Below are 15,000 nucleotides of genomic sequence, written 5' to 3' on the forward strand. Positions count from 1 at the left end.
CAGCGGCAAACAGCAACAACAATGGCAGAGACAACAACGAACGCAAACACCCCTGGCCTCACATAAAATCGATGTTCACGCTTTAGACAACCAAAAAAACAGTTATGGAATGCGTTGTCATATGTGTCTCCCCAAACAAGTGAACATTTCAGCTTGCATGAACTCAACGTCAAATTTAAGGAAGCACATTGCCGTAAGTAACGTTAGTAGATATTTTGGCTGTCACCGTAGGCTGATGTTAGCTTCCCTGCTATGAATCACTGTCAAATGTACATCGTGTGGGGACATGTATTAATGCACTGCAGCCTCATAGACAGACAGAAACACACACGCACAGTCGCACACACACTCACGCATGCATACAAACACCAATCAGAAGTGCACAGTGTGTTCTCAGGTGCAGCCCACACCTATCAGAGTTTATGGTTTGCGCAAAGGCTAACTTGTTATTTTCCTTTGTAATCTCTGCCTACTGAGCCTATGGTGCTGTTAAGTTATTGTAGCTCAATTTGCCTTAATTTTTTTTTTTTAATGTATTATTTAATATAATATTGTTTTAGTTGCTTAAGAGATATTCCTGGCTCTGAATTTGTTAATTGCTATTTTTATGTTTTTGAGCATTATTTGTTGCCGTCGTCATTAAACGAACAGGTTACTCATCAGTTACTAAGTACTTGAGTAGTTTTTTCACAACATGCTTTTTACTTTTACTCAAGTAAATATTTGGGTGACTACTCCTTACTTTTACTTGAGTAATACAACTCTAAAGTAACAGTACTCTTACTTGAGTACACTTTCTGGCTACTTTACCCACCTCTGATATTATGTGATTGGGCCGACACACAAAGGCAGTGCCTTTTAAGGTTTATGGCTCTCTGTACTTCTCCCTACGTCCGTGTACCACTCCGTACAGCGGCGTTTTAAAAAGTCATACATTTTACTTTTTGAAACCGGTACCGATGATTTCCGATATTGCATTTTAAAGCATTTATCGGCCGATAATATCGGCAGTCCGATATTATCGGACATCTCTAATAATGACCCACTATAAAAGAATCAACACATTGTTAGTCCTGGTCACAATTACTGCAGGGCATGCATTAAAAGGGATTGTGGTGTTAACACCAGAAGTCCTTTTTCATTAATAGTTCATTTTTTCGTCTTTCAGAAAAGAGGAGGATGAGACCTTCCTCATTGTGTCATGACTAAAACTGCTTCCTGCCCATGTGTGGTTTCACCTGATTTCTTCTACTCGCTTGTTGATGAGTGTTGCTGAACTCTGTAAGTCATCTTCCTGTCTCACATTTTCTCCATAAACTTGATGTTTCCCTCCGGTATCTTCAAGTGGGATGATAGTGTTCATGCCTGTGGAGACCAAAGGAGGATGATGAGGATAGGAAGCAGAATATAATTAATACTCTCGTTGCTTCAGACTAAAAACTATTTCTAAAAACATAAAACATGTCATATCACAAAGAAGAACATGGTAACCACTTATCACTTCCTCAGTGAGTGTTCGGCAAAGTGTGGTATGGTATGCGGGCTCCATCCAAATAATCACTGGATTAAAGGGGAACATTATCACAATTTCAGAAGGGTTAAAACCATTAAAAATCAGTTCCCAGTGGCTTATTTTATCTTTCGAAGTTTTTTTCAAAATTTTACCCATCACGCAATATCCCTAAAAAAAAAAAAGCTTCAAAGTGCCTGATTTTAACCATCGTTATAAACACCCGTCCATTTTCCATTGACGTCACATAGTGATGCCAACTCAAACAAACATGGCGGAAAGAACAGCAAGCTATAGTGACATTAGCTCGGATTCAGACTCGGATTTCAGCGGCTTAAGCGATTCAACAGATTACGCATGTATTGAAACGAATAGTTGTAGTGTGGAGGCAGGTAGCGAAAACGAAATTGAAGAAGAAACTGAAGCTATTGAGCCATATCGGATTGAACCGTATGCAAGCGAAACCGACAAACGACACGACAGCCAGCGACACGGGAGAAAGCGAGGACGAATTCGGCGATCGCCTTCTAACCAAAGATTGGTATGTGTTTGTTTGGCATTAAAGGAAACTAACAACTATGAACTAGGTTTACAGCATATGAAATACGTTTGGCAACAACATGCACTTTGAGAGTGCAGACAGCCCAATTTTCATCAATTAATGTATTCTGTAGACATACCCTCATCCGCGCTCTTTTCCTGAAAGCTGATCTGTCCAGTTTTGGAGTTGATGTCAGCAGGCCAGGGAAGCTAGGGTCGATATTCTTCTCTTGATCATCTTCGGTGGCATAAGGGACGGTGTGAGCCAAGACATCCAGGGTGTTTAGCTCGCTCGTCTGCGGGAACAAACTGCCGCCATTGCTTGCCGTGCTACCGAGGCCCTTTGTCCCTGAATTGCTCACACACTCCGGCAGATTCAATGGGGGTCTGGCGGCAGATTTCTTTGACTTTATCGTTGGAAATGCATCTGCTTTGAGTGTCGCAGGATATCCACACATTCTTGCCATCTCTGTCGTAGCATAGCTTTCGTCGGTAAAGTGTGCGGAACAAACGTCCAATTTCTTGCCACTTTCGTATCTTTGGGCCACTGGTGCAACTTGAATCCGTCCCTGTTCGTGTTGTTACACCCTCCGACAACACACCGACGAGGCATGATGTCTCCAAGGTACGGAAAACAGTCGAAAAAACGGAAAATAACAGAGCTGATTTGACTCGGTGTTTGAGAAAATGTCGGATTGCTTCCCAATGTGACGTCACGTTGTGACGTCATCGCTCCGAGAGCGAATATTAGAAAGGCGTTTAATTCGCCAAAATTCACCCATTTAGAGTTCGGAAATCGGTTAAAAAAATATATGGTCTTTTTTCTGCAACATCAAGGTATATATTGACGCTTACATAGGTCTGGTGATAATGTTCCCCTTTAAAGTACAGTGTTTAATTTTTCATATTGTGTATCTGTGTTCTATGAACACAGATACAACTGTATCTACGACGGATACTGCAATACAAAATAGTCTCTCTCTTTTTGATGAAATAACATTAGAGGAACTATTACAGCGTGTAAGTGGGATAAAACAAACAACATGTTTACTTGACCCACTTCCTGGGAAACTTATCAAGGAGCTTTTTGTATTATTAGGTCCATCAGTGCTAAATATTATAAACTTATCACTTTCCTCTGGCACTGTTCCCCTAGCATTCAAGAAAGCGGTTATTCATCCTCTGCTCAAAAGACCTAACCTTGATCCTGACCTCATGGTAAACTACCGACCGGTGTCCCACCTTCCCTTTATTTCGAAAATCCTCGAAAAAATTGTCGCACAGCAGCTAAATGAACACTTAGTGTCTAACAATCTCTGTGAACCTTTTCAATCCGGTTTCAGGGCAAATCACTCTACGGAGACAGCCCTCGCAAAAATGACTAATGATCTACTGCTAACGATGGATTCTGATGCGTCATCTATGTTGCTGCTTCTTGATCTTAGCGGTGCTTTCGATACCGTCGATCATAAGATTTTATTAGAGCGTATCAAAACACGTATTGGTATGTCAGACTTAGCTTTGTCGTGGTTTAACTCTTATCTTACTGACAGGATGCAATGCGTCTCCCATAATAATGTGACCTCGGACTATGTTAAGGTAACGTGCGGAGTTCCTCAGGGTTCGGTTCTTGGCCCTGCACTCTTTAGTATTTACATGCTGCCGCTAGGCGACATCATACGCAAATACGGTGTTAGCTTTCACTGTTATGCTGATGACACCCAACTCTACATGCCCCTAAAGCTGACCAACACGCCGGATTGTAGTCAGCTGGAGGCGTGTCTTAATGAAATTAAACAATGGATGTCCGCTAACTTCTTGCAACTCAACGCCAAGAAAACGGAAATGCTGATTATCGGTCCTGCTAAACACCGACATTTATTTAATAATACCACCTTAACATTTGACAACCAAACAATTACACAAGGCGAATCAGTAAAGAATGTGGGTATTATCTTCGACCCAACTCTCTCGTTTGAATCACACATTAAGAGTGTTACTAAAACGGCCTTCTTTCATCTCCGTAATATCGCTAAAATTCGTTCTATTTTATCCACTAGCGACGCTGAGATCATTATTCATGCGTTCGTTACGTCTCGTCTCGACTACTGTAACGTATTATTTTCGGGTCTCCCTATGTCTAGCATTAAAAAATTACAGTTGGTACAAAATGCGGCTGCTAGACTTTTGACAAGAACAAGAAAGTTTGATCATATTACGCCTATACTGGCTCACCTGCACTGGCTTCCTGTGCACTTAAGATGTGACTTTAAGGTTTTACTACTTACGTTTAAAATACTACACGGTCTAGCTCCGTCCTATCTTGTCGATTGCATTGTACCATATGTCCCGGCAAGAAATCTGCGTTCAAAGAACTCCGGCTTATTAGTGATTCCCAGAGCCCAAAAAAAGTCTGCGGGCTATAGAGCGTTTTCTATTCGGGCTCCAGTACTATGGAATGCCCTCCCGGTAACAATTAGAGATGCTACCTCAGTAGAAGCATTTAAGTCCCATCTTAAAACTCATTTGTATACTCTAGCCTTTAAATAGCCCCCCTGTTAGACCAGTTGATCTGCCGTTTCTTTTCTTTTCTCCTCTGCTCCCCTTTTCCTTGAGGGGGGGGGGGCACAGGTCCGGTGGCCATGGATGAAGTGCTGGCTGTCCAGAGTCGGGACCCGGGGTGAACCGCTCGCCTGTGCATCGGCTGGGAACATCTCTGCGCTGCTGACCCGTCTCCGCTCGGGATGGTGTCCTGCTGGCCCCACTATGGACTGGACTCTTACTATTATGTTGGATCCACTATGGACTGGACTCTCACAATATTATGTCAGACCCACTCGACATCCATTGCTTTCGGTCTCCCCTAGAGGGGGGGGTTACCCACATATGCGGTCCTCTCCAAGGTTTCTCATAGTCATTCACATCGACGTCCCACTGGGGTGAGTTTTTCCTTGCCCGTATGTGGGCTTTGTACCGAGGATGTCGTTGTGGCTTGTGCAGCCCTTTGAGACACTTGTGATTTAGGGCTATATAAATAAAGATTGATTGATTGATTGAAACACGGTGTCACTGTTCAAACTGTGGGGAATGTTACAGTGGCTAATAATACTTGTTAAACAAAACCTCTGACTTGTTTCAATGAGTACATAGGCCTACAACGTTACTGTATTTTAATGTTGGTCATTATGGTGGTACTTGGTGAGAGAGGTTTGAGAACCACTGTTCTATGTTATAGTTGTGCTTTTCTTCTAAATTAACCTTGTCGATCAGTCTCTTATTTTTATTGTTTTTATTATTATTTTTTAAATTAATCAATCCAACAAAATAATACACAATAATACCATAGTATACAATTCCAATTCCAAAAGCAAACCCAGCAACATTCAGAATAGCAATCAACAGAGCAATTGAAAAGACACACAAACATGACACAAAACAATCCAAAAGTAGTCAAACAAAAATGAATAATATCAACAACAGTATCAATACTAAAAATAATTCCAACATAGCAGTGATTAGAAATCCCTCATTTACATTATCATCACAGCCATTTATAAAAAAATAAAAATATAAAAAAAATTAACAATAGTGTCACAGTGGCTTACACTTGCATTGCATCTCATAAGCCTGACAACGCATTGTGTCCGATATTTTCTACAAAGATAAAAGGAGTCATATTTTAGGTTAATTTAATAGTTAAAACAAATTTAAATATATGATACCATATTGTAATATACGACTCATTACAGTTTGTTTCCAATTGCTTACACACAGTTAACAAAAGTCTACACACAGCAAACAAAACCACTGTGCAGATTTGCCTAATATTAGGCATAGACTCTGCTTCACATTTTTTGCGAAATATTACACACAAGGCTTTACACACACCTTCCCACCTTGCACACAGAAAACGATTGTGATACACACATTTTCACACACACTAGGATTGTGATACACACATCTTTACACATTACACAAAGATAACGAGTGTGAAGTTACTTCCTGGTCAATTCAAAGGGCTGCCTTGCCAACGACCACACATTGGATAATCACACCCACCAGGTGTAAAGACACACAAGTGATGAATTGAAAATACATCTTTCAAGTGGATGCTGCAGCTGTACAGTTTTTTCCATTTGTAAATTTCATCTCCAGATTTTTTTTCAAACCTTTTTATTTGTCTCAGATTTTAATTTGTACTGCATGTCATTGTTGACTACTATGATATGTTACTTTACCTGACTGTGGTAAAAAATACATATTTTCAGTTTGCGGCATCATTGTTGAGCAGTTTTTGAAAAGATGACAGGATATTTTTACTTTCTCTTTAGGTCCTTACGTATAGGCCCACTTAAAAGTAAACAATGACGATTGCTATGGATTTGCCAATATATTTTGTCAAGTTAAAGTTAGAGATGTCCGATAATGGCTTTTTTGCCGATATTCCGATATTGTCCAACTCTTAATTACCGATTCCGATATCAACCGATACCGATATATACAGTCATGGAATTAACACATTATTATGCCTAATTTTGTTGTGATGCCCCGCTGGATGCATTAAACAATGTAACAAGGTTTTCCAAAGTAAATCAACTCAAGTTATGGAATAAAATGCCAACATTGCACTGCCATATTTATTATTGAAGTCACAAAGTGCATTATTTTTTTTAACATGCCTCAAAACAGCAGCTTGGAATTTGGAACATGCTCTCCCTGAGATAACATGAGGAGGTTGAGGTGGGCGGGGTTGAGGTGTGCGGGCGGGGGGGTAGCGCGGATGTATATTGTAGCATCCCGGAATAGTTAGTGCTGCAAGGGGTTCTGGGTATTTGTTCTGTTGTATTTATGTTGTGTTACAGTGCGGATGTTCTCATGTTTGTCATTCTAGTGTGGCGCATATTTGTAACAGTGTTAAAGTTGTTTATACGGCCACCCTCAGTGTGACCTGTATGGCTGTTGACCAAGTATGGTTGCATTCACTTGTGTGTGTGAAAAGCCGTAAATATTATGTGATTGGGCCGGCACGCTAATGTAGTGCCTTTAAGGCACACCCCCAATACTGCTGTCTAGGTGGAAATCGGGAGAAATTCGGGAGATTGGTTGCCCCGGGAGATTTTCGGGAGGGGCACTGAAATTCGTGAGGGTTGGCAAGTATGACTGGGAGACGCAACTGCTCTGTACTTCTCCCTACATCCATGTACCCCTCCGTACAGCGGCGTTTTAAAAAGTCATAAATGTTACTTTTTGAAACCGATACCGATAATTTCCGATATTGCATTTTAAAGCATTTATCGGCCGATAATATCGGCAGTCCGATATTATCGGACATCTCTTGTTTTTAAAGTAAAAGTAAAGTACCAATGATTGTCACACACACACTAGGTGTGGTGAAATGTGTCCTCTGCATTTGACCCATCCTCTTGTTCACCCCCTGGGAGGTTAGGGGAGCAGTGAGCAGCAGCGGTGGCCACGCCCGGGAATCTAACCCCCAATTCTAACCCTTGATGCTGAGTGCCAAGCAGGGAGGTAATGGGTCCCATTTTTATAGTCTTTGGTATGACTCGGCCGGGGTTTGAACTCACGATCTCAGGGCGGACACTCTAACCAGTGAGTAGGTGGTAAGTAATCATTCATCACATATGCTAAAAAGGTCGGGCAAAATGCCCCAAGCATGTGATTTATTATAGTAAAATAGCATTTTTTTACAAATGTGTTTTGTATTCATCACTGTTCCGGGTAACGCACTCCAATAGTGTCTCATTTGAAGTCTGTGTGAGTGAAATGACAATAAAATTGCATTTTTACAAATGCTTGCTTTATTTTGATGAATGGGCATATGTTTTGACCGAAGTGTGTCATTTTGCAAATAATCTAGGAATTAAGAAAATGGGAATGTTGTGTTTGGAAAAGTGTGTAAATCCTTCTGAAAAAAGACACACAGTTAGTATGATTGTGTGTAAGCAAATGGAAAAAACTGTATTGTAAAATCTAAATGCCGTTTTTTCTACTGATATCATTTCCATAGCTTGTGTATACTAGTCAGTATGAGTTGGACTATCAACATCTATCCATTTTTTTTTTTTAGTATTACCCTTTTTGTTATGCATATTGAAAGAAATGCTTTTTTACTCTTTGATGACACGTTATTAAATTGATGCAGATCACCAAGAAAACAAGTTTGCAGTGTCATTGGGATGTTTATATTTAGGAATGCTTATTTTGTTGTTTTCAACCATAGCTCTTTTATTCTCTGACAGTCCCACAATAAATGAACAAGAGTTCCCTCAGCTACCCGACACTTCATACATAACTTGCTATTTACTACACCAATTTTAAACAGCTGAGAAGATGTCAAATACAATCTATTCAAGATCTTACATTGACACAGCTTATTTTTAATGCTTCTAAAGGGCTCATTGGCATTTTTCCAAATATCATTCCATGATATTTCATCTAAAATGTTTAAGTCGAGCATCCATTTCCGAACACACGCATCATTTGCATTTCTAGTATGATGTTCATTTATTATTCCATAAAATCTTTTAATTTATTTCTTAATTGTATCTTGATTAACAAGTGCATCTTCCAGTTCATGACTATTCAAAGACATACTTTCAGAGGATGTGCATTTTTTTACAGCGTGTTTTAAAGAGATAACATTTAAAAAATGATTTATGGGTATATTATATTGATCAACTAATTCATTGAACGGTTTAAAGGAGTTTATATTAATTATATGATGAGGTTTAGTAATACCTCTGTCTTTCCATGTTGTCCATTTAATCACATTTTTATTACTAAGTTCAGTCTGTGATTGGAAGGAAAGGTGTGTACTAGGGATGTCCCGATCCGATATTTGGATCATATCGGCCGCCGATATTTGCCAAAAAATGCGTATCGGCAAGGCATGGGAAAATGCCGATCCAGATCCAGTTAAAAAAAAAAACTCCGCTCCGTGTTTTCCAACGCACCTATTTAAATAATACATTCCACTTTTCTGCTGCTCCCTAATTTCCGTTCCGCATTTTCCAGCACACCTTCAACACATCCACAGGTCTGTGGATTCTCACGCAGTTGCTTTTAGCTGCTGGCATTACACGACAGGCTCTTCTCACTCTTTTCTGTGTCTCCCTCTCACAGACAGCAAACGCACCTTCTTACACACGTCACATACTGTCACGTCATACGTCACATACATATACGTCCTCCCCGAGCAGAGACGTAGCAACATGGCTAACGTTAGCTGTGATGCTAGCACAGCCGTGTGACCAACGTTCCCTCTAAGGTGCGCGCCTGTGCAATTGCGCACTGCTCAAACGTCCTCTGCGCATAGCAATTATATGCCACGCACAAAATCAAATAAAAAAATAAGCGCATAATAATTTTCGACACACGGACACGACAGAGAAAACAGTTTTCGTCATCTTTGTTCAAATATTGTAACGTCTGTCGAGACGCTTATCTCCATTCGGTGCCACACGTCCACACCATCAAAATGCCGAGGCAAATATTTCCACATCAACACCATATGAAAAAATTAGTGATTTTTTTAGTTGTGATTTCCTTCTCTGCATGAAAGTTTAAAAGTAGCATATATTAATGCAGTATGAAGAACAATGTTTTAATGTAGACATGCAAGCCTTGAAAGAAAATTTTGAAAATCAAGACTACATTTCCTGCAAATGGGTGCATTTCTACCCTATATTTTAACTTTAGATTTATTCTCATATCAAACTCTTTTGGCTGTCTTTTTGACACTTACATCCGGCGCCCCCCTCCACATCCTGGATTATAAATAATGTAAATAATTCAATGTGATTATCTTGTGTGATGACTGTATTATGATGATAGTATATATCTGATAGTATATATCTGTATCATGAATGGACCCCCCGACTTAAACAAGTTGAAAAACTTATTCGGGTGTTACCATTTAGTGGTCAATTGTACGGAATATGTACTTCACTGTGCAACCTACTAATAAAAGTCTCAATCAATCAATCAAAACACATAGAATCATCATACTGCTGTGATTATATGCATCAAGTGTTCATTCAAGGCTGAGGCAAAATATCGAGATATATATCGTGTATCGCAATATGGCCTTAAAATATCGCAATATTAAAAAAAGGCCATATCGCCCAGCCCGAGTTTCAATGATGCCATGTCTGTTTGTCATGTATACTTTTGTCTATTTTGTGTTTATCCTTGAATAAACAGGTCAGTTTCTTGTTACCAACCATTGTGTATTATTCAAACTCCCCTAATTCAGCTGGCTAGTTGTTATCAAGAGTACTAAAACCCTTTTCAACATGATTCTGACAACTAAGTGGGCTAAATAACTTTAAACTTTAATACATGCTCGGATAGGCCAGTATCGGTATCGGTCAGTATCGGTATCGGATCGGAAGTGCAAAAACAATATCGGTATCGGATCGAAAGTGCAAAAACCTGGATCGTGACATCCCTAGTATGTACTGTGTCTAGGAAGAACAGGTTTTTTCATGCTGTTTGGACACTTACGAAACAGGCAACAACACAAACAAATTCCAAACTTGTTTGCAAAGTAATTCAACTACTAACACCCCAGCAAGCTATTAAAAACATAACAACAGTCTAAAATAGAAACACAAGTCAGATCATGAATCAGAATATTAGTTAACAACTTTATATCACCTGAGTCAAGATTTTCTTCCGGCTTCAACTTTTCATTCGGTTTAGCTATGGAAGGAAGCATGAATACCCTGTCAGCTGTTGGACACTGAAACATCTAACAACAGAAAAATAATTGCATTCCAATCACGTTAGCGGAGTAAGGAAACTACAGACATCCCAGCAAGTTATTAATAATGAAATAACTAAAAAGGTTGATTAATGATAATGAAATACTTTGCAATTAAGTGAATATTAAAACATTACATGTAGATCTAAATTAAGATCATACATTTCATTGCACTGGTATGTAATGACATGAAAAAGATGTGACGTGGGTTTAAAGTTTGTTCACACAAAAACATTTTTGTTAATTATTTTTGATATCAATAGAAATAAATCTCAAATGTAAGTGTGCAGCGTTGGCTTCATATCATTCAAGTCTTTTTTCTGTGTTTTTTGTGTCATGTTCAGTTGTTTTACCTTTTGAACAGTGACTCTTTATGTACTTAACATAGCAACTGAAACTGATGATCAGAATGATGATGTAGGATACCATGGCAATTGTCTGGTAAGCATATGATATTTTATCTAAACAGAAAAAAAAAAAGTCAAACTCAAAACAAATTATCAAAGTACAATAATGTCAAAAATAACATTTAAATAATGTACAACCAGCATTTGAATATTTCACTTTCATCAATGTTGATTATATTTACCCAGGAAGCAGTCCTTAGCAGTGAATGAAGCAGTTTCATTGGTCCGAGGGTTGCTGACTTTACAATGATGAACTTGATCATCATCTTCATTCCTGACAGTTATTGTTAAACGTTCTCCAGTCTGCTCATTTCCACCTGAGTTCCACTTAAAGTTTAACAAATGAGGATGTTTGGACTCTGCTGAGCACACGAGCACCGCCTGCTTTGTGTCGTTCATCTCACAGGATATGTTGGGTTTGGTTACTTTGTCTGTAACAAAACACAAAAGAAGGATCGAAAACATGCCATTATTTATTTATTTTTTTTATTTATTTTTTTTGGGGGGGGGGGTCAATAGATTAATGCAGTGTTCAGTCATGTACACCAGTGTTTTTCAACCACTGTGCCGTGAGATACAGTCTGGTGTGCCGTGGGAGATTATGCAGTTTCACCTATTTGGGTTAAAAATATTTTTTTGCAAACCAGTACCGGTAATTATGATCTGCAAATAATGTCGGTGCTGTCTAGAGCTCGGCAGAGTAACCATGTTATACCATACCATATCAGTAGGTGGCAGCCGGTAGCTAATTGCTTTGTAGATGTCAGGAACACGTCGTGTGAGATGACGATGGTTTGTCGTGATCACACTATGCAGGCGATAGCGGGAGGCAATGTGCAGGTAAAAAGGTATCTAATGCTTAAACCAAAAATAAACAAAAGGTGAGTGCCCCTAAGAAAGGGCATTAAAGCTTAGGGATGGCTATGTAGAACGAAACTAAAACTTTACTGACTACAGAGTAAACAAAAAAAGAAAGCTGGACGACAGCAAAAACTTACAGCGTGTGGAGCAGAGACGACGTCCACAAAGTACATTCGTACATGACAACAATGTCCACACAAAAAAAGATAGCAACAATTTAAATATTCTTGATTGCTAAAACAAAGCAGCTGCGGGGAATAGCGCTCAAAGGAAGACATGAAACTGCAACAGGAAAAGCCACCAAAATAGGAGCGCAAGACAAGAACTAAAACACTACACACAGGAAAACACCAAAAAACTCAAAATAAGTCAGGGTGTGATGTAACAGGTCGTGACAGTACACCTACTTTGAGACAAGAGCTATAGTAGTGCATGGTTGGTTATGATTTAAATTCATATCCAACAATTGCGACAACGACTTTTTATTGTCTACAGAGTTAAAATTTTTTATTGATTTCTGCTGGTGGTGTGCCTCCGGATTTTTTCAATGGAAAAAAATGCACCTTGGCTCAAAAAAGGTTGAAAAACACTGATGTACACAACAAATGTAACACAACTAACACAATTGCTAATGAACTGAGATCAGACAAGTTATTATTTATAGTGCTCAACATTTGTGTTAAATCATTTATGAATGGAAATGAAAACTTACCTATAACCTCAAGTGTATACTGAAGTGTATGCAGCTCTTGGTTTATGTCCATATACAGTTTATATACTCCACTGTCTTCATATGTGCCGTTTTTCATGATAAGTTCTGCAGAGACCCGGTCCAGAGTGATTCGGTTCTGGTATGGAGGATAGACAACGTCCACCACGCCATTATACAATACCACGTCGCTTCCATTATGTAGCCAGTGAATCCCAATAAATTGTTAAAAAATGGATGGCACCAAGTGTATCTCCTGACCCTTTAGGAAATATTTCACATCCTGTGCAGAAACTGTGGAAGGGGAATAAACATAAACAGATAGTCTTCAACTGTAGTGGTTCTCCATTAGGACCCTTTTTTTCCAAACAAAACCATCCAAAAAAGATAAACACAGCATTATCCAGAATCATAATGAGAATAATGACCATACTAACGAATTACATGTTCCCTGAACATTTTTTATAAAGCAGTTTTTGTAATCTGCTCTTTTACCGTCCTAAAATGACGTAACGCTATTGAATGGAGACAAGTCAAACACTGGTGCCAGGAGGAAGACGGCCACTCAGGCTGAAGCTTGTCCCTTTAGACCGCCCACAAGCTCATTGATTGGCTCTCTGAAGTGCCTTCTTGTTAATGTGACAATGATTGACAGCACGCAGCAGCTGATCAATCAGCAGTCAGATGCGAGGTAAGAACAAGTTGGCCTTCATATGACAATGTGAATCAGAAACAAGTCGGACAATAATCCAAACAAATGGTAAAAGGTAAATTGTCTGTATTTATACAGCACTTTACTATACCTGGAATGATACCCAAAGCGCTTTACATTATGTCACATTCACCCACATTAAACTAAATCATAATGCAATCTTCAGAAAACAAAGTTAAGTTATTATATCAATTTGATGATATTATTTTGTACAGAAAATAACCTATTGAACAATTTGTGTCCTATCCACATTACCGGTACTCCAAATCATGCATATAATCCCATAAAACCACGGCCCCTGCACCAAAGTCTGTAGTGTCCCCCTCTCTTCTGTAATCCAAATTTATTTTTTGTGGCTGAAAGTAACGCAGAGATGCCAACCCGCCCGATATCAGGACTTCAACAGGAGAAGTGGGTTATAAAAACTGGTGGAGTCAAGCGATTACAATGTTGACTTATATTATTTACAGGTTTGCTGTGAATAATTTTGATTAATCACAGACAAATATTCCTTTTTAATCCATATGGTTTGTGTTGCATTTTGCATGAACAAATACCCACATTACATTAAAGTTGACCTGTTGTTCCATTTGTGTTATTAATGTGCTAATTTAAGATTTAAGTACTTTGGTAATGTGGAAAATGCATATATTTTTAAGTGTTCTTTCTTTATCCATAGTCATGTTTAAATCAGCTAATATGTTCCCTTGTGTACACTTTGTCTTTTTTTTTTTATGCTCGTTAGTGAACTCTGTGTTTCACCTTGAAGGCCTGTAATGTCTGCTGGGAGTATAATGTACTCCCTTTTTGTGGAGGAGGCCTAATCAGTTTAGAACGAAAAGGCTGTATTTTTTTCTGAGCAGGAGGGGCTGTTTTCGTACTAAATAAGATGACTCTTTCCGTTTGATATTTAGACCGCTTCTTGCTGCTGCTATTATCGCACTGTAAGGGCTGGTCCCCTAAAGCTTTAGTAAAACTTGGTAATATTGCTATTCTGTCTTGGTGGTTCTTCTTACTCAACATATATGTCATCCGAAAAAACTTGGGATTGACCAGTGTGTTTTATTCTCTGAGAGGAAAACTGGTTGAACTCAACAGTAAGAAGAAAGCTCCTTCCTGCAGAGTGTACATGAAACTTTGTCGGTCCGCTTTTGTGTCATGTTTTTTTTTATATTAAAAATTCTCATTGACCCAGAGGCGGCCAAGTTTGTCTCACATACTGACGTGTTTGGTTGTCCAGCCTGTTAGTATTGGATCGACTTCCCATTTACGCATGCGTGACGGAACATTAGAAAACTTCAGCAACAACATTTTACACGACTTGGACTAACTACCTGAAACTTTTTTACCAGAGAAATTTCAGGGATTTTGTTTAATTCTGTGCTGCAGATAAGTAATTGTGTAGAGTATTTAAAATCACGCACATTTTGAACCCTAGTAACAACTGGTAGAACAAGTTTTACATATTTTCAGTGT

The 15,000-nt window shown here is 38.9% G+C and overlaps 1 protein-coding gene across 1 annotated transcript in view; it reads right to left on the reverse strand.

The window, feature by feature from the left end:
* The window catches only part of LOC133613980 (uncharacterized), a 21,832-nt gene that overhangs the window by 6,353 nt on the left and 479 nt on the right, over nt 1-15,000 (reverse strand). The window contains exons 2-6 of the mRNA XM_061971911.2: nt 12,816-13,106; nt 11,425-11,673; nt 11,189-11,296; nt 10,730-10,774; nt 1,239-1,365 (exon numbers count right to left, since the gene is read on the reverse strand). Coding sequence (XP_061827895.1) covers nt 1,239-1,365; nt 10,730-10,774; nt 11,189-11,296; nt 11,425-11,673; nt 12,816-12,912 — 626 coding nt within the window. The 5' untranslated portion in view covers nt 12,913-13,106. The remainder of the gene's footprint in view (nt 1-1,238; nt 1,366-10,729; nt 10,775-11,188; nt 11,297-11,424; nt 11,674-12,815; nt 13,107-15,000) is intronic.

This window comes from Nerophis lumbriciformis, linkage group LG13, assembly GCF_033978685.3.
Source record: "Nerophis lumbriciformis linkage group LG13, RoL_Nlum_v2.1, whole genome shotgun sequence".
Taxonomy (NCBI): Eukaryota; Metazoa; Chordata; class Actinopteri; order Syngnathiformes; family Syngnathidae; genus Nerophis; species Nerophis lumbriciformis.